The sequence below is a fragment of the Sciurus vulgaris genome (genome assembly GCF_902686455.1).
Source record: "Sciurus vulgaris genome assembly, chromosome: 3".
In the NCBI taxonomy this organism is placed as follows: domain Eukaryota; kingdom Metazoa; phylum Chordata; class Mammalia; order Rodentia; family Sciuridae; genus Sciurus; species Sciurus vulgaris.
Window position 1 is genome coordinate 66,329,129 of NC_136463.1, and position 26,436 is coordinate 66,355,564.

At 43.5% G+C, this 26,436-nt stretch overlaps 1 protein-coding gene and 1 long non-coding RNA gene across 2 annotated transcripts in view; one reads left to right on the top strand and one right to left on the bottom strand.

Annotated features, from left to right (window-relative positions):
• PHF12 (PHD finger protein 12) overlaps positions 1-25,272 on the top strand; it is a 43,592-nt gene extending 18,320 nt beyond the window's left edge. Inside the window, 25 exon segments of the mRNA XM_079131001.1 lie at positions 4,638-4,710; positions 7,267-7,660; positions 9,428-9,548; positions 10,946-11,054; positions 11,056-11,082; positions 13,253-13,417; positions 16,566-16,580; positions 16,582-16,725; positions 17,327-17,369; positions 17,372-17,464; positions 17,467-17,507; positions 17,509-17,752; positions 17,755-17,966; positions 17,968-18,124; positions 19,379-19,504; positions 20,217-20,360; positions 21,980-22,017; positions 22,019-22,079; positions 22,906-22,988; positions 23,531-23,575; positions 23,577-23,670; positions 24,011-24,021; positions 24,023-24,095; positions 24,098-24,159; positions 24,161-25,272. Of these exon segments, the coding sequence (XP_078987127.1) occupies positions 4,638-4,710; positions 7,267-7,660; positions 9,428-9,548; positions 10,946-11,054; positions 11,056-11,082; positions 13,253-13,417; positions 16,566-16,580; positions 16,582-16,725; positions 17,327-17,369; positions 17,372-17,464; positions 17,467-17,507; positions 17,509-17,752; positions 17,755-17,966; positions 17,968-18,124; positions 19,379-19,504; positions 20,217-20,360; positions 21,980-22,017; positions 22,019-22,079; positions 22,906-22,988; positions 23,531-23,575; positions 23,577-23,670; positions 24,011-24,021; positions 24,023-24,095; positions 24,098-24,159; positions 24,161-24,346 (2,761 nt within the window). The 3' untranslated portion in view covers positions 24,347-25,272.
• LOC306656133 overlaps positions 1-26,436 on the bottom strand; it is a 324,085-nt gene that overhangs the window by 188,004 nt on the left and 109,645 nt on the right. The gene's annotated exons all lie outside the window — the stretch shown is intronic.

Sequence of the window (26,436 nt, forward strand, 5' to 3'; positions counted from 1 at the left end):
CTTTTCTCGCTGGAAATGCTTTCCCTGTTGGTATTTCTGATAGAGAGAAAGTAACCTCTTTAGGAACTGGTTCCTGAGCTTACCCTAGTGGCAGTCTGTCTTTTCTGGAGCCATTTCATAAATCCTTTTTCTCTAGAAATTTGATTTTGAAGCCACCTTCTCAAGAGCTCAAAAGGAGTTGCTTAAAGTGGAGAGAAAACGCAATTGTGAGAAAGCTTTATAATGACAATGCCTGTGTTCCACCTGTGCTTATGATCATTTCCTAGAAATGTAAACCTTCCTTCCCTGTCCATCCTCTTAGATATCACTACGTTTTCTCAAGATACCACCTTTTCAACTTTGTATCATTTTTTCTTCTCATTCTTTTGTTTAAAATTACTTATTTATTTATTGTCTCTGTGTGTGTGTGTGTGTGTGTGTGTGTGTGTGTGTGTGTGTAAGTTAACTGAGGATTGATTTCCCTAGAGTACTGTACCCCTGAGCTACATTCCCAACACTTTTTTATTTTGAGACAGGGTCTTTCTGAGTTATACAGCTTGGTTTCAAACTTCGGGTCCTCCTGCCTCAGCCTCCTGAGTCGCTAGAATTATAGGCGTGCACCTGGCTATTAAATTTGTTGTTTCGGAGGTGGGAGGGGTGGGGGGAATGAAAAAATAATGGAATAAATCATTACTCTATGTAAATTTATGAATATGCAAATGGTATGCTGTTACTCCATGTACAAACAGAAACAACATGTATCCCATTTGTTTACAATAAAAATAAATTAAAAAAAAAAGAATTGAAGGTGGAGTAATAGAGGCTCATGAAGTTCTAAAGGTGATGTGGTAAGGGGTTTGGACATTGTATTAGTGGCATTAGGGAGGAAAAGTTTTAAGTAGAAGAAGGACATGATCAGATTTGGTCTTTCCCCCTTTTCCTCATTAATGCTTTCTGTGGCTCAAAAATTATATTCTGTGGTGAAGAAATGTCCTATTTTATAATAAAGCAAATTTTCCCCTTTCAAAAAAAAATAATAAGAAATAAATTTGTTGTTTCGGGGGCTGGGGAGATAGCTCAGTCGGTAGAGTGTTTGTTTTGTAAGCACAAGGCCCTGGGTTCGATCCCCAGCACCCCCCCAAAAAAAAAAAAATTTTGTTGTTTCAAGGTACTTGTTCTGAATCTAAGAAAGCAGCAAGTCTAAGCAAGTAATGAAGTGATGGCCTCATTCTTCTAAAATGTTCTGTGCTTATCCTAGAGACAACACCTGGACTTCCTTGGACTACTCCTTAAACTCATAGCTCCTGTCCCATACTTTAGGGCAAATCTAACAAAAGGAGCCTATGACCATAATGTAGAATTTTGGGAAATATGTGTTCATAACCTAGTATCTCTAAAAGTGATACTTTAAAAACCTACAGCTACTTTGGAGAAAAATTTTAAGCATTATATCCCTATGTTGAGAGAGAATCAGAAATAAGTCAGTCATGATGGCACACACCTGTAATCCCAGCAGCTTGGGAGACTGAAGCAGGAGGATCCCAAGTGCAAAGCCAGCCTCAGCAATTTAGTGAGGCACTTGGCAACTCAGCAAGACCTTGACGCTAAATAAAATATAAAAAAAGACTGGGGATTTGACTCTGTAGTTAAGCACCCCTGGGTTCAATCCAGTACCACAAAAAAGGGGATGGGGGGTATGAAGTTCAGGCCAGGGGAAGGTCTGTGTGATTGTGGGCTGTGGCACTGAAATGAGCCAAGACAGAGGTGAGAAATGGCATGGGCAGTGTGTAGGAAGCCAGCTGACTTGACTGATGGAGAAGAGGCAGAAGCTTTAATACTGAGGAGTTTGAACTTTATTTTGCAATGGATGGAAGAAGGGTACTTTTGAAAGGTTTTTTAATCAGATTTGATATGATCTGAATTGTGTTTTAGATAAATCATTCTGTCAGCAAGGTTGGGAAAAGATTGAGGGAAGCGTGAAGGGTAACTGAGAGACCATTCACATCTTGGTAAAAGATCTAAGCCCTTATCACTTTGCCTTGCCCTTCTGTGCTTTCCATATTTGATGTAGGGTATCTTGGTACAATGCCAGCGGGCAGATGAAAAGAAATGATGAAAAACAGAATCAAAAGTGACAGCCTTCAGGGTTAATTTTAAGATGACAGTTGCTGAAGCATAGCAGAGTCTGTAGGCCTTTTTGCAAATGACATGCATGCATTTCATTAGTTTGGATATGGCCTGTTGTAGAAATACATTGAAGAGAACTAGGGAAGACTTTACAGATAACATTCACCTGTGGTTCTCTAGGGCTTGAAGACCTGTCCCAGTAGACCACTGTGTCTCTAGTTTTCTGCTTCCTAGTAAGCATCCTCCTGAGATTCTATTAAGGAAACAGAGAGGAAGGGAAGCAGTAAAGGTTTGGTGAGCATCTGCATGTATGCTCAGGGCTCTAAGGAAACATGGCAGGCAGGAGCTGGGGAAAATTTGCCAGGCCAAGCACTATTTTAGGTAGAAACCATAAAATATTAAGCCCTAGGATTTAAAGGTGAGTCCTTTCGTATTGTAAAATTACTCAAGTTTGGGGGTTTTGTTGTTATTTTTACTATTTGTTATATTCTTTGAAGAAAAAATTTCTTTTTACCATTCTAAGTAGGTGACTCCAAGAATAAAAGGTAGGAATTTCTTAAATACAAACATAAATGTAATCTTTTCTGTGCAGAGTGGTTTTCAGTCTTTGATATTCAGCAGAATCACTTTGAGGGCTTATTAAAGATAAATTGCTAAGCCCCACTCCTAGAAATTTTGATTCAGTAGATCCGAAGTGGCCTCAGTTTGCATTCCTAGTAAATTTCTGGATCTGATGTTGCTGCCAAACTGGGACCACATTTTGAGAACCACTGTTGTTATCTAGGCACAATGGCACATCCCTATAATCTCAGTGACTTGGGAGGCTGAGGCAGAAAGATCAAAAGTTCAAGCCCAGCCTTGGCAGTTTAGCAAGACACTTTCTTAAAATAAAAATTAAAGAAAAGGATTAGTGGTAAAGAGCCCCTGGGTTCAATCCCCAGTACCAAAACAGGAGAGCTGAAGATGTACCTCAGTGTTAGAACACCCTGGGCTCAGTCCCCCAGGAAAAAGAGAGAACCACTGTTGTATAAGCAGTGGAAATATAACTCCCAAGGATTTAATAAAGTCTCATGGCTTTTGGTGTACCTTAAAGGAAATCAGTGACCTTGAGTATCTGTGAGGCCCAGCCCTATACAGCAATAGTTTTGACTCAGTCTTGACTTTGTTACTACTGCATATACAACCTCTATATTACAAAAATACAAAGAGGAAGGAGATGTAATCATTGTCTTGGTTCCTCTAGTTAAAAAAATAATAAATAAATAAAGAGGGATTGGGAATTTAGCTCAGTGACAGCACTTACCTAACAGGCATGAGGCTCTGGGTTCAGTCCTCTGCACTGGGGGGAAAGGTTGGTGTGGAAACCGAAAAACAAGGCAGCAAAAAATAAATAAGAGAACTATGACACAAGGCAAAACACAATTGCCAAAAGACAACTAAACCACGCAGAAAGAGATACAAATTATATGTGAATCTGAAAAGAGCTCATGGAGAGAGAGCTATGTCTGGTTATCTATTACTACCTAATAAACTACCCTAAAATTCAGTGGCTTGAAACAGAAACTAGCTATTATCTTTCACAATTCTGAAGGTTGACTGGGATCAGCTGGATGGTTTTCTGTTCCACATGTTGCTGATGGACACTGCAGTTGTTTGGAGGCCAGATGGAGCTGGTGTGTCCAAGATGACACACTCACATAGCAGTAGCTGGTACTGCCTGTTGGCTTGGAGCTCACCTGAAGCTGTTCATTGGAGCACCTCAAGTCTCCTCCATGTGGCTTCTCCCAGCATGACAGCAGGGCTCTGAGATGGAATATTCCAAGCACATAAAAATGGAATCTGCAGATCTTGTAAGGCTCAGGCTTGGAAGTTACACCACATCATCTCTGCTGCGTCCTATTGATCAAAACAAGGCACAAGACAAGCCCAGTTATAGAGATGGGAAAGGAGGTGGAACAAAAAATTTACAGCCATCTTGACTCTACCACAGGTTGATTGAGGCAGGCCTTAAAGGATGAAAAGTTTTGACAGGCATAATTTTCCTAAAGGAAGGATATTCCAGAAGAAGAAATAGCAAGTCTTCAGTTTGACCAGAGGAGAGGGTAGCTAAAGGAGGCCAGGGAAGATGGAATGGGACTGTATGACAGGGGACTTTGAACAGCAGATGGAAGAGCTTAGGCTTAGACCAAAAGACTTTAAAAACTATGGAAGACCCCTTTGTGATTTTATTGACATTGTGCAGAGAATGATTCTTCAGGCTCCAAACTAGTTCTTTATACCTTTTCCCATAAGTTCAGTGTTAATAGAACTGAATTTGGCTTCTCTGTCTAAGGAGTGAGAAGGAATATTCACTGCCCAAGCAATTATAAATGATGCTAAGTAAGCATTTTGAAGGATGAGAGATCTCTGTTCTGAAGGATGGGCCAAAATAGGAGTTTAGGAACATGCAGCTTGTGCCACGCCTACCTAGGCTTTTTCCTGCTGCATCAAAGGGTTAGTTACTTAGTCTTGCCCTTGTCTTTTCCTCACAGTAACCCTCCACTGAGTGAAGAGATGTTGCCTCCTGGGGAGTGGATGTGTCACCGGTGCACTGTTCGCCGAAAGGTAATAATGCTGCTTCCTGAAGGCTTTGCTCAGAATGCCAGATCTAGAGCATTGATACTCTGGAGCTAAGATTGCCTGCCCCTGAAGGTGTAGTCATCCCTTCATGTTTCTTCTTAGTCCTGGAATCACCCTACTCACCCCATGGTGACTATTTGGATTTCAGTATGGCCTAAAAATCCAAAATGGGCTGCTAAAATGGGCAGGAGAGGTATATTAATTTACACCATGAGCCATGTTTAGTCACTAGTGACAGGAGTCGTCTGATCTCACTGACCTCCTGAATGTGGCAGCCATAGCTGGGAAAGAGTGAAAGGAAAAGCTGCTTCTCCAGTTTGATGAAAAAGGGGGTTTTTCCTCTCACCCCAAGGCAAATAAATCATTGGTTTCCAGAGATGTAGCCAGGTGTATTGGGGAAGAGGATGAAACCATTTTGAACCTTGGGTGCCTAATCTCTCTTCAGCTACCCTTCCCTTGGCTTTGATAATTTAATACTGGCTTTAGGATTGTGGTTCATTATTTGCTGCTTTGAGAATTTTTGTGGGGTATAAAAGTTAAATTCTCTCTTATCAAAAAAAAGGAAGTAGATGTGTTTCCACTCAGATTATCACTGACCCAATCTTTAAATTACAGCCTCTGGATTAGAATTTGTCTGTAAATTGTTAGCCACCCCCTGCCCTCCTGCACACTAATATACTGAGCAATTTTCCTTTGCTGTGACATCACCACCACCATTTTCCTGGCCCCTGAACATGATGTCACAATGGAGAATGACTTCCTTGATTGCAGAAACAGGATGAGGAGATGATTCAGAGATGTGGTTTATGTCTGTAACAGTTTTGGGCCTTTAAAAAGAAGATAAACAGACCGACCTTTTTCCAATGTGTGCACAAGAGTTCCTATTAAAAAGCAAGGCCAAACCAAGTCAACCACCTAACCACAGCTATAGTTCAGTTTTTCTAAAGTCCACAAACCAGGCTATCTTCCAACATCCTTTCCTATGCATCCCCAATTAGATTAGAGCTGGGCCAGTTGGAGGTACCTGCCAGCCAGAAGGCCTTTCAGAAACTTGCCATGCAAAGAAGCTGGACCTGAAAGGGTTGGGAGGAACTGAAACAGAAGAGGTGAAGCCAGGAAAGGAGGATTGAGAAAAGGAACTAACATTATGTTGGTACCTATCATATGCCAGGTGTCTTGCTATTTTATTTTTATTTCATTTAATCTACACAGCCATCTAAGGCTGCTAGTAGTAGATCTCCATTTTAAAAAGGAAGAAACTGAGACTGAAAAATGTAGAATAACTTTCCCAAGGACTCAAAGGAATTGACAGAGCCAAAATTTGAACCAAATTCTATCTTATTTTAAAGCTGTGTTGTGTCTTTATTGGTTTTTTAGAAGCAGGGCTACTTGCTGGGAATTATAGTAAGCTTTTTCAACATGGGGTGCTTCTCCTGGTTGCCACTCTGACCTGCTTTCACATGGACCTCTTTGTCTACTGGTACAAATCTGCCTTTTCCACCACTCCCTTTTGGGCTCCTGTATTTACTATGAAGTAGATTAAAATGATAAATCCTCTGGGCCTCATCAGCCTCTGATATTCAGGTCCTATCATAATTCCTAGTGGACACTAGGTCTTTCCCCAACTCAGAGCCATCCCCTTCAAATATGTGACCCTCTGTCTCTACCATTTTTCCCAGAAAAAGAGAAGAAAGGTTTTTATTGGTCTCACTTTGTAGGTGGAGAAATTTCTGCCCACCAACCTGAGTCACCCAAGGTCAGAGGGAATCAGTGGCAGAACTGGGACAAGATCCCAGATCTTCTGACTAGAGACCAGTGTTAAATCTTTGGCCACTCTCTTTGGAGTCCTAGAGGAAAATGTATTATCAGTCATCCAGTCCTACTGAGTACACCTAAGCTTTTTCCATCTTTCCACCTTCTAAGAAGTGTCACTTTCGAAGTTCTAGTTAAAGTTGAAACACTGAAAGCATCTTTCTTGGACACCATGATTTCCCTCCACATGCCATCACTCTATCTTATAGTGTAGTTAGTTTCAATGCCAGGACCCAACCTCCCTAAAAAGGAAACCCTACTGGGCTATTTTACCTTTTACCGTTGTTTTTGCACATTTTCTCTATTTTGAGCAAAGTTTTAATAATCGTTCAGAAAGTTAGGATGCTCCAAAGCAAATTACACTTGTTGATCTCACTTGTTATTATTACTAAATTTATTCTCATTGTGTTAATTTTTTTAACCCTTTGACCTGTACTTTGTATATAGATGATATGTGTCATATGATGAGATAGCGTTAATGATGTATAATTTGTATAATTGTTTCTAACTTTCCAATGCTTTCGGTGATTCTCCACTACCATAGTTTTCTCATCTTTAATTTAGTTCAATTATAGTGTGTCAATTTTAACAGACCGAGTCCCAAGGTGGATGATTCTGTGATATGTAAGGGACTTTGTGATTTTGGTTAATGAGCTAACAGGACATTGTACACGCATCTCTTTATTTTGTGGTACTTTTCATGATGGGCCCACCTATTCATTTGCACAGAAACGAGAGCAGAAAAAGGAGCTGGGCCATGTCAATGGACTGGTGGAAAAAACTGGCAAACGGACTACATCACCCAGCAGTGACACTGACTTGTTGGACAGATCAGCTAGCAAAACTGAACTCAAGGCCATTGCCCATGCCCGGATACTGGAAAGGAGAGCCAGCCGGCCTGGCACCCCCACATCCAACGCCAGCACAGAGACCCCCACCTCTGAGCAGAACGACGTTGATGAGGACATCATTGACGTGGATGAGGAGCCAGTAGCAGCAGAGCCGGACTATGTGCAGCCCCAGCTGAGGCGGCCTTTTGAGCTGCTCATTGCTGCCGCTATGGAGCGGAACCCCACCCAATTTCAGTTACCCAATGAACTGACTTGTACCACTGCACTACCAGGTTAGCCACACCATCATCATATCTCCTCCCCCACCCCAGCTTCCCCCAAAGGATTATCATCCATCAAAAGAGCAGTGTTGCCTATGTAGCCACTGTCTCACATTTCTTATTCCTGGTTCTGCCTGGAGGTTTTTAGCTAGTACAGTGCTTGTTCAATTTTCCATTTTTCTGAGTCTCCAAACTCCTTTCCTACCCCTTCTCAGTATCTTCCTTTTTTTTTTTTTTTTTTTTCACTTGGTGCAAAATTAAAAATATAAGCTGGGCCTGGTGGCACGCTCCTATAATCCAAGCGTCTCTAGAGGCAGGAGGATCTCAGGTTCAAGGCCAGCCTCAGCAACTTAGCAAGACCCTGTCTTAAAAAATTAAAAGGACTGGGTATGTAGTTCATTGGGAAAGTACCCCTGGGTTCAATCCCCAAGACCACACACACACCAAAATATATATATATATATATATTAATATGAAGACTTAGAGTGAAAAATTTCCCTTTCACTCCTGTTGTCCACCTTCCTACCCTTCACGGAAAACCAGTGGTTGATTCTTGTGTATCCTAGAATTTCTTTGTGCGCGTATAAGCAAATACAGATATGTGTGTGTATTTTTTCCTTGAATAACATACTAGATATACTGTTCTGCACCTTGCTTTTTTCACTTCACAAATATATTCTAGGGGTCATAATATATTAATATAGAAGTTCCTCAGTTTTTTTGTGTTTGCATAATGGTCCATTGTACAGATGTGCCACAGTTTAGCCAGTTTCCTATTAACTGACATTGAGGTGGTTCCTAATATTTTGTTACTAAGGTAGTGCTTCAACAAATAACTTTGTAACTACATCATTGTGTACTACATGTAATAGATGTGTGGGTATTATATGTAGGTTAAATTCCTAATATTAGAATTGCTGGGTCAGTATGCATTGATAGCTCTGATAGATATTATAAATTGGTAATTTAGTAATATCCATCTATTACCAATTACCCTCTCCAAACTCCTTTCCTGCCCCTTCTCAGTTCTCAGTATCCTCCCTCCCCCCCGCCCCCCCCAAATTGGTGCCACTTTCACTTGGTGCAAAATTTAAAATGTAAGCTGGGCCTGGTGATGCACTCCTGTAATCCTAGAGTCTCTAGAGGCAGGAGACTCTCAGGTTCAAGGCCAGCCTCAGCAACTTAGTGAGCCTCTCAACAACTTAGCTGAGGGTATTACCAATTGGAGGGTATTACCGATTACCCTCTTTCTTCTTTTTTTTTTAAATCAAGTCTTGGTTTCTAATTGATACCACAAAGCTTCTAGATCTCTCTTTCTTGCCATATAAAGAGAAATTAGCAAGCTTAAAAAGATACATATGGAATTGAGTTATTTATGATTTCTATAAAAATGTAAATTTGTAGTATTTTCTTCAGCTACCTTCACAGAATAATCTTTGTTGACCATTTGACTTGGGCATTTATATTTCTTAGGTTGCCAGTGTCAAATCCAGGTTTCTGATCACTTCCTGTTTGTAAAACAGATGTGTTACTACCATAGAACAGGTGACTTCTGCTCGCTCATGAAGAGGTTCTGACTTATATCTGAGTCTCCTTTTTCTTCTCTTCCTATTCATTTTTCTCATTTGAAACCAGCCTGAGGGCCTCAGAAAGATCCATGTCTGGGCCATGGCATATGGTTTTTCTAAGATCTGTTCCTTTCACTTAATGTTATTTCCATATCCTAGGTGAGGAACTCTGAAGCCAGGGACAGTTCAGCACCACCAATTTCTTTTCTAGGTTCTAGCAAGAGGAGAAGAAAGGAGGAAACCACAGGGAAAAATGTTAAGAAGACACAACATGAGTTAGATCACAATGGTCTTGTTCCCTTACCCGTCAAAGTCTGCTTCACATGTAACAGGTATTTTCTTCTATACCAAGGGGCTCTTCCTTTATATTCAGCAAATGATGCATTTTTTTCCTCTTCCATCACTTCTTCCAGATGTGTTAAATGTGAACAACCTATTTACTGATGGTATGAACACACAGAAACTGACTAATTGACTGACCAGAGCCTTGAAAGTATTAACAAATACCCTGAAGAGTAATAGTATAGGAATACTATCAACTGTGTTGATAGAGACTAGAACAAGAAAAGTTGGACTTAAACTGAAGTATGAGATTATTAGATTAGATAGAAGGAAGAATTATGGCCAGCAAGGCCTCATGTTCCTGGAAAAGACAAAATGTAAATCAGTAAAGATGAGTTAAAAGTAGCACAAGTATATATGGTAGTTTGGGTACATTGATTGGTCTAAATGATTTCTCAAAGCCCCCACTATCCCAGTTATATCTTCCTTAGGTCACTGGATTCCTTCAAATAGGATCTCAGTGACAGCTGCTTCAATTACTGATGGGGAACTTGTTGACTAGGGTGTGTAGGACTACGTTATGGTTAGAACAGGATTGCAGGAGAAAATAGCTATCAAAAAGAAGTATTCACTGGGCATAGTAGCACACACCTGTAATACCAGCTACCAAGGGGGCTGATGCAGGAGGATCATAAGTCACTAAACGGGGCGACTTAAGGAGACCCTGCCTCAAAATTTTTTGAAAAAAAGGGCCAGGAGTGTAGCTTGGTCATAGAGCACTCCTGGATTTAATCCCCAGCACTGAAGGGCAGTGGGGAGGGGAAGAATTCTACATCAACAACAAAAAGAAGTATTCTACAACAAAGCTACAGGGAACTAGACAGTAGTGCAAAATTGTGGCTCAGTGGCATCTCAGAAACCCAAGGAATAAAAATCATAGTTAGCATTTGTGTTAGCCCCCTCCTTGAGCCACACTTACATGTATACATTATAAAATCATTTGCTCACATACCTCTCTGTCAGTACTACCCAGTGCTTTGTGCAAAAGAGAAAACCTTTTCTTGCTGAAGTGAAGAATCTAGAAAGGTTGCTAGTTGTTTTTTACAATAAGGTAGTTGTTTTCTTTTGAGGAGTTTGAAGAGCAGAGTTGACTGCCTTACCCGGTGGGTATGAGCATTGACCATTCTTGCTCTGACAGCCATACTCCAGGTAAACATTTATGTCATCACAAGAGATATTCTTCTCAGAAGAGAGAATAATGGAGAACCTGAATGAAGCCCCCAAATCTTCCATCTTTCTGATCAGAAGTATAACTGAATCATTGGGATAGGAAGAGGTGGAAGAATATTTTAGGATTAAGAAGAGGAGGTTGTTCCACAATGCGGAATTAGTCTGAATTTTCCCATCTTGATACAGAAATAGCCATATCTCTTTTTTCTTTTGGCAGGAGCTGCCGTGTGGCCCCTCTCATTCAGTGTGACTATTGCCCCCTCCTGTTTCATATGGACTGGCCTCGAGCCACACCGCTCACTGCCATGCCCCTGGGCAGATGGATGTTGTCCGAATCAAATCGAACATGTGGTGGTAAGTGCAGCAGTGTCCAATCAGTCCTGTATGGGCACACCTGGGGTGGACTGGTATAATAGAAAGCATATTAAGGTCAACTTTTGTGCCAGAGTTCACTATAATCTCACAGATGCTATTTTCTGTACACCATCCTACTTGATTCTGATTATTTTGACATACCTTAGCTGTGCGTTTTTGCCTTTTCCCACAATTGCCTTATTTTGGCTGCAAAAGCATACTTGGTTGTTTTGAGTAATTCTCCTGCTGTGAAGTAAGCCATTGATGTACAGCCCTAGAAGATCTAACATTAAGGAAATACATGATTGGCTATCTGGAATACATGTGTCCCAGGCACCAAATGAGGTTCTTTTCCTCTATGGCTTTAATTCTCTGTAACCATCTGTATTGGTGCTCAATAAGTTGTTGAAGGAATGCCTGTTGTAGGATTGGGGTTGCAGCTCAGTGGTAGAGTGCTTGCATAGCATGTGTGAGGCACCAGGTTCGATCCTCAGCACCACATAAACATAAATAAATAAAATAAAGGTATTATGTCCATCTACAACTAAAAAATAAAAAAAGAATGAATGAATATTGTTATCACCAGGAGTCTAGGATACATTTTCTATATTGCTTCTCAAGGCTAGAACACAGCTATCGTTATCTATCTCCAAAAGGATTTTTCCTTCTAGGCAGTTAGAACAGATACAAGGTGGAATGGTAGAGGGCTCCAGGAGGAGGTACTTCCTCATAAGAGAAACCCTTCCAAACCAAAAAGGTTGCTACTTAAGACATTGTCTTTGAGCGTGGTGGTGCACATGTTTAATCCCAGCAACTCAGGAGGCTGAGGCAGGAAGATTAAAGGTTCAGGCCAGCTTCAGCAATTTAGCAAGGCCCTAAGCAACTTACCGAGATCTGTCTCAAAATATAAAAGGGCTGGGGATATGACTCAGTGGCTAACCCTAACCCTGGGTTCAATCTCTGGTACAAAAAAAAAAAAACAGAGTAAGACATAGGATGAGAAATAGAGCTCAATGGTAGAGCACCTAGCCCTGAGTTCAATGCCCAGCACTGGAAACAAACAAAAAAGAACATCATCTACCAAATTATATTAACCATGAAATAATTAAAGACTTGCACACATGGAGTCTGGAAGTGTGGTTTAGTGTTAGGGGTGCTAATTAGCACTTGTAAGGCCCTGGGTTTGATTTCTTTTACACATGGAAGAATTACTTTATGTTCTTCTGACTCTTGCCTCTCAGATTTATCTAAGAGGAAGTGTGTCTCTAAGGCTTGATGTATCTTTTTTTTTTTTTTTTTTTTTTTTTTTTTTTTTTTTTTTTTTTTTTTTTTTTTTTTTTGTGCTTCCTGCCAAACCATAAAAAAATGACCATAAGCAGTTTACCCAAGCACATATCTTAAGGAGCAATTTTCCAGAGAATAAGAAATTACTAATTAGCTAATTTTATTAGCCACTTAAAGGTTGTGCCTAATTTACCAATTAGGAAGCTTTCAGAGGAGATTCTTTCTTTTGAACTAGGGGAGCAGATATAGAAGAGGAGAGTGGCATGGTTTCTCTGTGTCTTCTGTAGGCTATTGCAGAAACTCTGCTTTCTTTCCTGTTAGCCTCTTAAGAGCTGGCCAAGTTTTCCCCCTTCTATGAAGGAAGACTGTGATACCAAAATGGGTTCACTAATGCTCCCTTGAACCCTAGAACAGAAAAAGGTCAGGGCATGTAGGATTCTCATCCAGCTGTTGGCCAAGCTCATCTGTAGGACACAGTCCTGCTTCCTCTGAGAGTCCCTTGCTAGGAACGGAGTTTGGTTTCTTAGGGGTCTAGGTCTGCATGTCCTCTGAAACTTGATGCTGCTGGGAGGATACCCCAACAGAGAGGACTTTCAGGCTGAATTCTTAAGGCTAATTTCCTCGTTCCTATTTTTGAACCTCACTAGGAAACAGAAATATATCAGCTCTCTGCCACTGATCTGGGTAAGGCTGAGGAGGAAAGTCTCATCCATGTTACCTTGCTTTCTAGCAAGAGTGCTGGCATCTTGCCCCTTACTGAAGGAACCCATTTGACCGAGAGATTCTGGTCTTTGTTGTTATTTTTAGTATCTTAGAGAATGGGGCTATCTGAATGTGGGGGTACCTTTCAAGGTTCACCACAGGGGTGTTTCTGATTTGTCTCTAGCTGAACCAGAAGAATATGACACTGAGCAATCGGTGCCAGGTGTTTGATCGTTTCCAGGACACCATTTCACAGCATGTCGTTAAAGTGGACTTCCTGAACCGAATCCATAAGAAGCACCCTCCTAACCGCCGCGTGCTCCAGTCAGTCAAAAGAAGAAGCCTGAAGGTGAGTCATGGATCTGGTGCAGGCAGGATAGAGGTGTCTGATTGCTTTTATTTGATAAACAGAGAGGGTCATTGTCCCAATTTTACAAACAGGGAGACTGTGAAGCCCCACAGATTTGTCTTTGATATCTCAGCAAGTAATGAATGTTAACCTTGTATTTTAATACTTGAGCATGGTGAGGGCCAAGCCCCAAATAGGCTTTCAAAGTCTGCAGTTCTCTGGTTCTCCAAAGATAAGCATTCTTCAACCCATCCCACCAAACCAAGTTGCGCTTGGTTGTCACTTCTTCCTCACCTGACAGTCATTCTGTCTGTCCCTATTAGATGTCCCCTGTCCAAGATAGTAAGTTGAACATGTGGGTGACTAAGCAGAGTCACATGAAAAGTGAGGAGCTGTTTCCAGTAGAGGAACTTAAGAGGAAAACTTCTAAAGGAGAATTAAATCTATTTCCAGGCTTTCATGAATAGATCACCAATACTCTGTATTGTAACTTTGCTGTATTAATACCTAGCATTTGACTGGGTATGTATCCCAGTGGCTCCAGAGGCTGAGGCAGGAAGATCATGAATTAAAAGCCAATCTTAGCAATTTAGCAAGGCCCTATCTCAAAATAGAACATAAAAAGGACTGGGGATGTGGCTCAGTGATTTAAGTGCAGCTGGGTTCAATCCCTGATATAAAAATAAATAAATTAGAGGTAGGGTTGTAGCTCAGTGGTGGAGCGCTTGCCTGACACATGTGAGGCACTGGGTTCAATTCTTAGCACCACATAAAAATAAATATATAAAATAAAGGTATTGTGTCCATCTGTAACTTTTAAAAAAATAATTAATTAATTAATTAATGATAGTGATGATACTTAGCATTTTTATATACTTGACAGTTGCTGAACTGTGTCCACAAAGCTTGACAGAAAAATTTCCTTCCCTTATGTTGTTTCTCATAATTCATTCAGTCCTCTCATTCAGATAATGTAGGGGGGCTCAGCACAATGTACCTATATATGAACTTGATATCATCAAAACCAGCAATTCTCAAAAGTGGCCACTTGGTGGCAGCCACACTTTAAACTCAGTCACACCACACCCATCACCTCCTGTGTTAGTCCAAGCAAGATACTAACTGTTGGAAATTGTGTAACAAACTCTTAACTGGATAAATATTTATACTTCAGTGAAAACACAAGTTTTCTAAAATTAAAGTGTTTGCAGTGGGGGATATTAGAGGTGGCATGCCACAGACCTCAACTAAATGGATCTAAAGTGATCTACACTGTGTGATTTGCTGTGTAGATAGGGAATCGAGCCTGGCCACTGAAGTAACAGTCCCTGAGGCCTTGATTAAGTCCCATCATTATTGTGTTCCCCCTCCACTGTTGGTTGGTTGGTTGGTTGGGGTGCCAGGAATTGAACTCAGAGGGCACTTGACCACTGAGCTGCATCCCCAAATCCTATTTTGTATCTTATTTCAACTCACTAAGTTACTTAAGTGCTTTTGCTGATACTGGCTTTGAACTCGCAATCCTTCTGCCTTAGCCTCCCAAGTCACTGGACTACAGGCATGCCCTGCACCTGGCTCCATCCATGTTTTTTAAGTGTTTTCCTGTTGTTGAGGAAAATCAACAACCAGGCAATGAGAGGCCTGAAAAAACTTTTGTTATTTGTACAGTTTAAGAGTGAAATGAGGACTAATAGCACCATAGGACAATGGCCTTTCTCCTTCATTATAAAAGCACAGGTGAAATCTCAGAATTTGTTATCTGGGTTAGGAGTTCCTCCGCCAGCTACCTTTTCACTCTTCTCTAGGAACAGCCTTAGACTAGCCCACTGTTCCGTCCTCCTCCTCTAATTGCTGGTGACCTCAAAAAAGCCCAAGGTCCAGGCGATGACTCCTAACTCCACATACTTGCCTTTTTTCTCATATGCAGATGCATGTCTGCCTGCCCATCCCACAGATAAGCTCAGGTCTCAACCTACCCTAGACCATAGAAGACTTCCATCCTCCAAATCTGCTTTTCCCTCTATATTTCCAGTGTCATGTGAAGGATAGTGACTCTACCCCAGTCCTGGAGGCCAGAATTCTAGAAACCATTTCCAGCTCCTCCTATCTTCATAAGGGTCTTGGTCAACAAATCTGTTGGTTCTCTGGATGCTTTCTAAATCCACCAAGTACTTTCACATCTCTGTGCCTTACATGTTGGCTCCCCGACCCTTATTCTCCTTTATCCTGCAAAGAAATTCTTTCTCAACTTTACAGTCTTGATTCAAGACTTGGTAAAATCTTCCCTAATCCGCAAGCTCCTAAACTCCTGTCCCGCTAAACTAAAATTAGTACTCTATTGTGTGTTTTTTTGATAGGCACACTTTGACATGTCTATTCTAGGATCCGTTACATGTATTATAATAATTTCTGGGTTTTTTTTCTCCAACACTAGCTGTGATGTGAGCTCTTTGGGGGCAACCTTAAGTTTTTATTCATCCCTGGACCTTTGTACTTGAACAGTACCAATTTGGGAGGTGTTCAAGTAAATGTTGGTTGAATGTGTGAATGACTCTTTGCTTATATGGTTCTCTCTCATTCTTACATGGTGTGAGTCAGAGTGTGTCTTCTTGTTGTGCAGCAAAGAAGTCATGAGGAAAAAAAGGTCTTCAGTTTTATCATGAGTCATGAGTGGTGAAACCTAACCTTCATTGAGTGCTTTTTATTAAACAGCCTCATGCTGAGCATTCCCACCATGGAATGTGGCCTCATTTTAACTTCTTATGTCTCACCTACCTCCCAAAACTTGACCCTGAGCAGTAAGAATATAAAGCACCACCTTTGAAGCACTGTCCATTGTCAGCTTTATACTTTTCAGGCCAAAACACAAGACAGCATACAGTGGTTCCTGAGGTTCCTACAGGCCTTTGACCTTGATGAAGAAAAGTGGAGGCCCTACCTGCTATTTCCATTTCTTTGCCCTTTCAGGCCAGTGTGCAGGTGTCAGAGTCAGTGGGACATCAGAGGCAGTTGCGCAGCACTGAACCTCTTTGTCCTTAGTGGACCCAGAGTAAATGTCCCCTGGCACCACAAATAGAATGGTATGCCAGGACAGAATCAAACCAAATGTGTTAGCACCAATCTCCCTTTCCTTCTTTCTTCTGAACAGGTTCCTGATGCTATAAAAATTTCAGTACCAGTTTCCACCCCCTCTCATTGCACCCGCGGCCATTCGGGACGGGGAACTGATCTGCAATGGGATTCCCGAGGAATCACAGACGCACCTTTTGAACTCTGAGCACTTAGCCACCCAGGCAGAACAGCAAGAGGTGAGTGAAGGGCAGAACTGGGATTCCAGATTCAATCTTCTTTCCGCCTCATCATAGCTGTTATTGGAAGTAGCCTCAGTGTCTGTCATTCCCCTACACCCCCACCCTCACCCCCCCTAAGCATTGAGTATTCCACAGAGAACCTCTGGCTCAGATCCTAAAGTCAAGTAAGAGAACTACAGAGTCGACTGGTCTGCTCCTCTCCGTCCGTCCCCCAGTGCAACCGCGAGCCGGGCAAATCTATATTGTAGGAAAAAAATGAGTAGATCCATAGAGGGGTTAGTTGCTAGTGCTGGACACACAGCAGGTGCTGGGGTACTTGCTGAATATTAGTCACAAGGTGAGCCTTAGGGGCAGAGCAAAAACAAGAATCCCAAGCTCTGCTGACCAGGGGTGCCTGCCGAGTATACCAACAAGTCTTGCTTGGGAATGGAAATGGAATCCTATCAGAAGTCAAGCACACCCTTCTGGGCATTCACATTGGGGACCTCTGAAACAGTGCTTGTCAGCTCTGCTGTAGCCCTGGCCACTGTGGCAGGATGGACTGGGCGCCTTCTGGGGCCTCTCACCCTCCTCTCTCCTCTCCCTCCTTCCATTGCAGTGGCTCTGTAGTGTTGTTGCGCTCCAGTGCAGCATATTGAAACATTATCTGCTAAGCAGATGCCTTCGCATTGGGACTCTGAACAGACAGAGAAGGCTGATATTAAGCCTGTTATTGTGACTGACAGCTCAATCACCACATCCTGCAAACCGCTGACAAGGCACCTACACCTTCCCACTACCCCCTTGTCCTGCCCCTCAGGGATTAGCACCCAGAATTCCCTGAGCTGCTCTCCACCCCACCAGCTCCCAGCCCTAGAGGACATCAGCTGCAGTTCTTGTGCGGAAAAATCCAAGAAAGCCCCTTGTGGGACTGCCAACGGGCCAGTGAACACAGAGGTGAAAGCCAATGGCCCCCACCTCTACAGCAGCCCCACTGATTCCACGGACCCCCGGCGACTTCCAGGCGCCAACAACACCCCTCTACCTGCCTTTCACATCGGCAAGGCTGGCCTCGGCCCCTCACGCCACCAGCGGCTGGGGGGCTTCAGAATCACACCGTCGGCATCATTGTGAAGACAGAGAATGCCACTGGCCCCAGCTCTTGCCCCCAGAGGAGTTTGGTTCCTGTCCCAAGCCTGCCCCCTTCCATTCCCAGCTCTTGTGCCAGCATCGAGAACACCAGCACTTTGCAAAGAAAGAACTGTCCAATCACAGATAGGACCTCCATTGACAGATTCAAGGCCACTGGGCTCACCCCCAATGCCACCCGGGTGCTCACGTCCCCCACAAGCAGCAGGAGATGGTATCTTGGCTACAGGAGCCAACCAGCGATTCTGCTCACCAGCGCCATCATCAGGTGAGTGCTGCTCAGCCTCCAGTGACTTGGAATAATTTTATGCTTTTCCTGACAAAGAAGACTTAAGATTCTAAAAACACTTATATCCTTGTGAATGCTTCAGAGGATCTTAATTTCTATATTATTTGTCCTCCCCATATTGTCTGTTGTAGAAGAGGAAACACATGTTAACTTGTCCTCATCTTATAGGTGGGGTTACTTGGCTCTAAAAGCTTAAGTGATTTCCTTAAGGTGACCTACCAAGGCAGTGGCAGGACTGGAACTACAGCCTGGGTCTCCTGACTCCTTCTCTCACCCTCCAGGCCTAGTCTTCTGCCTGTCTTGTTCCGTCACCTTAGAAGAAGGCAACATGCTCTCTGGAAACCACTGGGGTCAGCCTGAGGTTCTGGGCAACGACCTCAGTGTTTCTTGATCCACATAAGAGACTAAAGCCACGCCTGATGCAGATTCTCAGAGCCAGCTCATTTGAGGAACTTCCGTGTCAGGGAAGCAGGGACAGAAAGCAGCACTGCCTTTCAGAGTAGCTGCAAAGTGGGATGCCCACAGAGGTTGGTCTGGCCCGGAAGCTTGCCCTCAGACCACATGCCGAAGGGCAGTCCCTTAAGTCTGAACTTGGCCCAGTTTGGACCTGCTCTCTCAGCTATCCCTAGTCAGCACTCAGGACCTCAAGGTTGCTGACCCCAGCATCTGAACCAGGTTTCAGATGCTGCTGGAACCCCCTGTGGTCTCTCCTGTCTGAACTGAAGCTGGCCTCCTAGTCAGCTGGGAATCTCGGTAACCAGGTGACTGTGATTTCTCTGCATGGGGGCCCCTGGTCCCAGGATGGCCCTACTCTCAGACTATTTTCCCTGTTTCTCACCATCTCTTAATACCAGTGTGGATATATTTTTGCACACTATGAATCATATTTCAGCAGTCAAGAGTTGCTAGGGGCAGTTATCACTTCTTTTAGAGGCGATAGGGAGGTGGTCATGACCCAGGGAATGAAGCCACCCCACCACTTTCCCCAGAGCAGTGGATTGCAATGGTTCTCAGTGCTCTGGAAACTCCTGCGTGCCCGGGTGCATTGTCGTTCCATCTGCCCTTCCTCACCACACACGTTTTTAGCTCTAGGAGTTCCAGAGCCTATGGGTGAGAAACAAGAAGGGAACATCACCTTGGGTCCGAAATCCAGACCTGTCTCAGCTGTGGGGGATTGGACCGGTGGGTTTCCCTCAGGCGACGTAAGTAACAGTCTTCCTGCTCCGTCCCCAGATGGCAAGGTCAGCCCCGGCACGTTATCCATAGGAAGCGCTTTAACCGTACCCTCTTTCCCAGCCAACTCTACTGCCATGGTGGACCTCACCAACTCACTTCGAGCATTTATGGATGTCAATGGAGGTGAGTGAGCGAGCTGCTGTGGTAAAGTTGCTGTCCCCAGGCAGCATCAGCTCATTTCAAAGGAAGAGAAAGAATTGCCACATCTAAGAGAGCTAGAACCATGGGGAAGAGGAGTACCATTTGGTAGAGGAATGGGGTAAGAAAGGTGGCTTCATATTCTGTCTCTGCATTCTATATTTGCACATACACATAATCCTAGATGAAGGGAGAACAGAACTGTGCTAAATTGATGGGAAAGAACAGAATCACTTTAGGCAGATCACCTGGGCTTTCAGAACAAAACCAAGATCCTCCCTCCCAGAGGAGGGACCTCATCTGTGGGAAACTCCAAAGTCAAGGAGAATAGGGACAAATATTGATCTCTGTGCACAAAGGGTGGGTTGAAAATTCAAGTCTATCAGATATGCAGACCCTCCCTGCAGACGGGCTAATTGGTCTGCTTTGCTCTGCCTTTTTAGTACAATTAGCCTTAAATGATGTTCCTTACTACAGAAGGCAACTACGCAGGCTGCACTGGGGGCACTCTCTCACTGTGAATGGCAAGTGAGATGCCCAGCTCTGGAAACCTTGTACCACTCTGTACTCAATACTGTTTAAGCAAAAATCACTCAGCTAGATTTCAGAAATGTTGAACTATTTGTGTGACCCTTAACTACTTCCACAATTTAATTTCCATCTCAGCTGTTTTTAAACCTTTCTCTTTGCTTGATAGAAATCGAGATAAATATGCTGGACGAGAAGCTGATCAAGTTTCTGGCCTTGCAGAGAATACATCAGCTTTTCCCCTCCCGGGTCCAGGCTTCACCGGGCAGTGTTGGGACACATCCACTGACTTCCGGAGGGCACCACACAGAAGGTGCGCATGCACATGCCTGCTAGCACACCATCAGATCTGTGAATAACTTCCTTGCCTCCCTGGAGAATCAACTTTTGATAGCTCAGATCTCCTTGTGTATCTTTGATAGGCTTAATAAAACACCATGGTTTTTTTCTCAGAGCAGGAATGAGAGGACAACCACAGCTTGGTGAAGTCACTTCCCCACATCAACTTAGGGAAGTCACTCTTTCATACAAGTCCACTTTGAAACACAGCAAAGCAGTTATCACTCCCTTAGGGGGTGTATGTGATATGCTCTCTGCTCAGTTGCTTCCTAATATTTGAATTAGAAGTGTTTTTTCCCAGGTGGGAAGTTTTGAGTTCAAGGTGAGAAATAGAATAACAGTGGGGTAAGCCTCTTAGAAATTATCAAGTGATAACTCTGCTTGGTTATCTCTGAACATTAGCCCTTAGGAGCCTTGCTGCTTCAAACAAAGTGCAGGTCCCTAGACCCGGCAGCAATCACCATCTCCTGAGACCAAAAAACTGTGAATTCTAAGCATACCTGTAATCCCAGCAATTCAGGACACCGAATCAGGAGGATCACAAGTTCTAGACCAGCCTTGGAAAACTTATTTATATTTATATATATATATATATTTTTTTTTTTTTTTTAAGTTGTTGATGGACCTGTGTTTTATTCATTTATTTATATGCAGTGCCTCACACATGTGAGACAAGTGGTCTGCCACTGAGCCACAATCACCACCCTTAGTATATTTTTTTATTTTTTTTATTTATTTTTATGTGGTGCTGAGGATCAAACCCAGTACCTCACATGTGCTTGGCAAGTGCTCTGCCGCTGAGCTGCAGCCCCAACCCAGCCTCAGAAACTTAGCGAGACCCTGTCTCAAATTTTTAAAAAAAATTTTCAAAAGACTGGGGGTATAGATCACTGATGGAGTGCCCTTGGGTTCAATCCCCAGAATTACAGCAACAACAAAAAAAGAACAATTCTGTGTCCCTACCCCAGACCTACTGAGTCAGAATCTTCACACTCTCTTCCTGTCTTCCTTCCTTCCCCCCACCCCAACTCTCTCCCTCTTTCCTCTAATAATTGAACCTAGGCAGGCACTCTACCACTGAACTATATACCCAACCCAGAATCTACCTTTTGACAAGATCCATAGGCAGTTCATTTGCACATTAAAGTTTGAGAAACACTGATTCATGCCTTGTGTTTTTTCATGTTTTCCTTTAATTACCAGCTGGAATGTCCCTGATAAGCTAACCAGTAACTCAGGAGCTTACAGACTAACACCCTCAAATTTTGTGACCATTTTTAAACATGGTCCTTCTATATCCCATGCTGGAAATGATGTGAATTAGGAGAGAAGGCCTCATCCTGAAGCAGCTCAGTGTCTGGAAACATGAATCCTCTTATCCCATGGTTTTTAAACATGGTCCTTCTTAGCCCATGCTGGAAATGATGTGAATTAGGAGAGAAGGCCTCATCCTGAAGCAGCTCAGTGTCTGGAAACATGAATCATCCACTGGGACTTTCTCTAGGTCATAGCCAAAGGTCCAGGTTTTGTTGGTTCATGTTTGGGTCACAGTTTCTGAGTTTCTGAATCATCCTATCCCTGTTTGTCTTACAGTGCAAAGAAAGGAGGTACAGGCCCGAGCTGTGTTCTACCACCCTCTTAGGGTTGGGAGGAGCTGTGAACATGTGCTATCGAACCCTCTACATCGGGACAGGTAAGCCAGCCAGGAAGCTGGGAGAGGCACTGAATATGTTCATTCCTAATCAGCACTCTTACCAACAAGCTAGAAAGAAATGATGGAAGCTTTTTTCCAGAGTTGATAGGTAACCCATTGACTGTTCAGACAAGAGTGACTTATGCAACAAAACAGTCAGGTGCTTCCCTCTGTGTCTGTGCCCTTTGCTTTGTCTGTGCCCATTGTCTGTGGCCTTATCAGGAATGGGAGTCAGTCATTTGAAACATTTGACTACCACTCAGTCATTTGAAACACTGCCAGGAAAGACCCAAGCAGAGGGCAAATGCATTTGTTTTAGACTCTGACCCCCATGTTATATTTCCATGGAAGTATCCCATCCTCTTTAGTAACTCACTGTACCTTCTGGGTAGCAGCCACATAGTTCTAAGGCAGATTAGCTGACAAGGACAGTTGTTAAGCAGGGAGTTGGAAAAGACATCAGTTTTTGTCCGAAAATATAGGTGATCCACACCTGTTAATCCCAGTGACTTGGAAGGCTGAGGCAGGAGAAAGATCACAAGTTCAAGGACAAGCCTCAGCAGCTTAGACCCTGTATCAAAAAATAAAAGAGCTGGGAACTTAACTTAGTGGTAAAATGCCAGTGGGTTCAGTCTCCCAGTACAAAGACAAAATACAAGGAGGGGGGACTTGAGCTACCTGCCCCTTGAGGTCTTCCTAGCACCCACTCAGAGGCTAACTCCCTCCCTCTCTCTCTCACCTCCCTCACCTCCACCTCTTCCCCCTATACATCGACCTTATAATCTGTTTCTGCCCTCCTTTTACTCTACTTCTGCCCACTTTGCAGGAGCTGACATGGATGTGTGCCTTACAAACTATGGTCACTGTAACTACGTGTCCGGGAAACATGCCTGCATATTTTACGATGAGGTGAGGGGTGGAGATGGGTTGAGAGGGAACTTTCCCAACCTAAGGCCCTCTTTCTATTACTGGGTTTTTGGTTCCGTGCCCTGGGAGGAGGGGAATAGGGTTGTGAGTCCTCTCCTTTTCTTCCCTGAGATTCTGAGAGAAATCTTGGTGTGAAAGGGCATCCTACCATGGCTGTCTGCTTCCAGGGGCAGGGCTGTCATTTCTACTGGGGTTGATCATAGGTGCAGGGGAGGGGACCAGCATAGAAGCAAGGCAAGCTCTATGGGTGTGTCCCTGTGAGATCATCATCATGAGTACTCTTATCGACAGGAGCCAGTACTGAGGAGGCAGAGGAAAGGAGCGGTGGGAGAGCAGGGGGTATGGGTCACTAGGAAGGCAGGCTTTCCCAAGGTGAATCTTGAACCCCATTCTAAAAGACTGGGGCAGTGACTAGGGAAGAACATGATTTCCCTAGATAGAGCAGTATGGCCTCCATATGTCCTCTCTCCCCTTAGTCACAGGCCCCACACAGCTGACCATACATCTTATCTCACCCTCCTCAGAATACCAAACATTATGAGCTGTTAAACTACAGTGAGCATGGGACAAACGGTGGACAATGTGCTGTATTCGTGTGACTTCTCTGAGAAGACCCCGCCAACCCCCCCAAGCAGTATTGTTGCCAAAGTGCAGAGTGTCATCAGTAAGTTGGAGCAGAGGCCTGTGGCCACAAAGCTAAGGCCCCATTCATGGTTCTGCCATGCTGCCAGTGGACCTTCAGTCTCTTGCCTTCCCCATCCTAGTGGCCAAGCTCTCCTTGCTGGTGGGCCCAGGGAAGTCCACTGAGAAGCAAGTACCAAGCCACCCACGTGTATATAGACCTCTTAGATACCTCAGACTTCTCCAGCCCTTTCTGAGTATCCCTCACCCCTAGTCATGTAGCAGTTGGAATGGGGAGATGTGGGGCCCAATCCTGGCAAAAAGCCCCAGATGGAGCAGCTGCTCAGTGTTTCCTCTCCCGTGACCATCCCCCTTTTTCCCAGGGCGCCGCCGCCAACCAGAAACAGGATGAAGAGCCAAGTGAGGAGGCAGCCATGATGAGTTCCCAGGCCCAGGGGCCACCACGGAGACCTGCAATTGCAAAGCCAGCAGCTCAAGCTTGATTGGGGGCAGTGGGGCCGGCTGGGAGGGCCACGGCCTTACTGCACCATGGCAGCTACATCAAGCTGGGCTGCCTGCAATTTGTCTTCAGCATCACTGAGTTTGCGACCAAACAGCCCAAAGGCGATGCCAGCCTGCTGCAGGATGGGGTCTTGGCGGAAAAGCTGTCTCTCAAGCCCCACCAGGGCCCTGTGCTGCGCTCCAACTCCGTTCCTTAGGGCTGGTGACTAACCTTCCACCAACCTGTACACCCACCCAAGACTCCTGCAATGCAAAAATGTACACAAACCAAGCCCGGGTGTTTTCTATACTCTACCAGAAACCCTTCAACTACAATCTTTGCATGAAATGAAGAAAACCTTTTGACTTTTTTAAAAAATCCTTTTTCTTTTCTCAAGTTCTAGGGGGCATTTGCACATATATTTGTACTCAACATTTCATGGGAAAGCGGCAGACCCGAGCTGAGGAACAGCGTGGGCAGGGAGGGGAAGATCCATGACCTGGACACTTCCTCCAACACAAACCCTTCCCCCACTTCCTGCTCCTTCCCCCTCGCCCGCCGTTGTAAAATAATCAGAAACTTGTTCTATTTTGTGGCAGTGACAATAGTTTTATATTAAAAGAAAAAATACAGTTTTCATACAGCAAAATCTATACAATATCATTGTTTTATTTAATATAAAGATCGCTACCCACCCTCTTTCCATGGTTCCCACCCTCCAAGTTATTTTCCCTTTCTGCAGCGGTTGCACTACAGGTAGCTACTGTGTATTATGGACAAATGAGAAATGAATTCTTTTTCTGGCTGTCCATCTATTTTATTTCAAATAAGGAAAAGTGTATTTGGATTTTGTGTAAATACATCTAGTGATGACATTTTTTCAATGTTTTTAAAAACTGTGTACAGTACATGTGGTAGAGCGTTTTCTCAAATTGTCTATTGTAGCAAAAATGTTTTTGTCGTAAACCTGTTTTGTCTTTTTTTTTGTTCTCTTGCCACTTCTCTCCTTTTCCTCCCACCCCTGGCTTCCTCCTCTCCTCCCACCCCCACAACTAGTACCAATGTACATAGTAATTGTAATGTTTTAGACTTTACAGAAACTTTCCTGTATTCTGTATATAAAAAAAAAAAAAATACTTCAAATTATGTTTTCTGCCTGTCTGTCCTACCTGTCATGTCCCTCAGAGGGGGACCCTCCTTGAGATCTGGGCCCAACAGATAGGGGACCTTTTGAATAGGTCTCATCCTCAGACACTCCTCAAGAAAAGCCTGGGAGAGAGGGGTGGTGTTGGAAAAGAATGAGCCTAAAGTGTGGTGGAGGGCAAAGGAAGGGGAGGGGTGCATCTGCTTAAGGGAGTGTCATTTCTTTGGAGAACCCTAATATAGTAGAATTTGGTCTGTAGACTCCTGTGCCACTTCTAGTTGTGTGATGTAATCCCAGCTTAACAATTGCTGTTACCTTAATTATAAAGTCTTGGGACCCTCCCTCATTATACCTAACCCTTCTTTCCTTCTCCAGACCTTAGTGAAAGACACTCCAGGAAGGTCATCCTGAGGAGTTTCCTACTCCTAGAGAACACCTATACATTCCAACACTGTTTGAGTAGGTGGTGCCTATCTGTGTATTAGGGGTTTTTTTTTTTTTTTTTTCCCCCTGAGGATTAGAGAACAAATATTCACAACATCTATAATTGTACTGAGTCCAAAGTGCACGAAACCTCTGGACTCAGGTTTATCCTTGGTTCCCATCTAGTTTTGGTTCTGCCACTGCTCCCCTGTCTGTTAAAATGGGCTTCTTGAACTCTCTAGAAGTTTATATTCTGCTCAGTAACTGAAATGGTCCAACTTAACTATAGTATTTTTGTTAGTGCTCAGTATTTTTAATACTGAGCAGAATATGTACTTCAAATTATGTTTTCTATCTGTGCAGCCATCTCTCTTCAAGGGGACCCTCCCTGAGATTTTTGGCATGCTGTTAAAGTGCCAAATATCAGGTGCTAAATCATACTGGCTTTCTCAGACAAGGTCCTGCTAATTACCTGACCAAGAGTGCCCTTACCCATGCCTGCCTAGCTGTCCCTGCCCACCTATTAGTGTCTACTGTTTCTCCTACCTGTGAGAATTGGTCCGGAGACATCTGAAGAGCAGTAACAGTTTTACTATCTTTGCTTCTCTTCAGAAGTGGTTTAGGGTAGGGGGTATAGACAAGAAACGACTGAGTGGATCCTGACAGTCTTAAACTACTGATGCCACCTGGAGTACTGTTCCCTTTCTGGGCTGTGTGGGAAGGATAGGGAAGAATCCTAG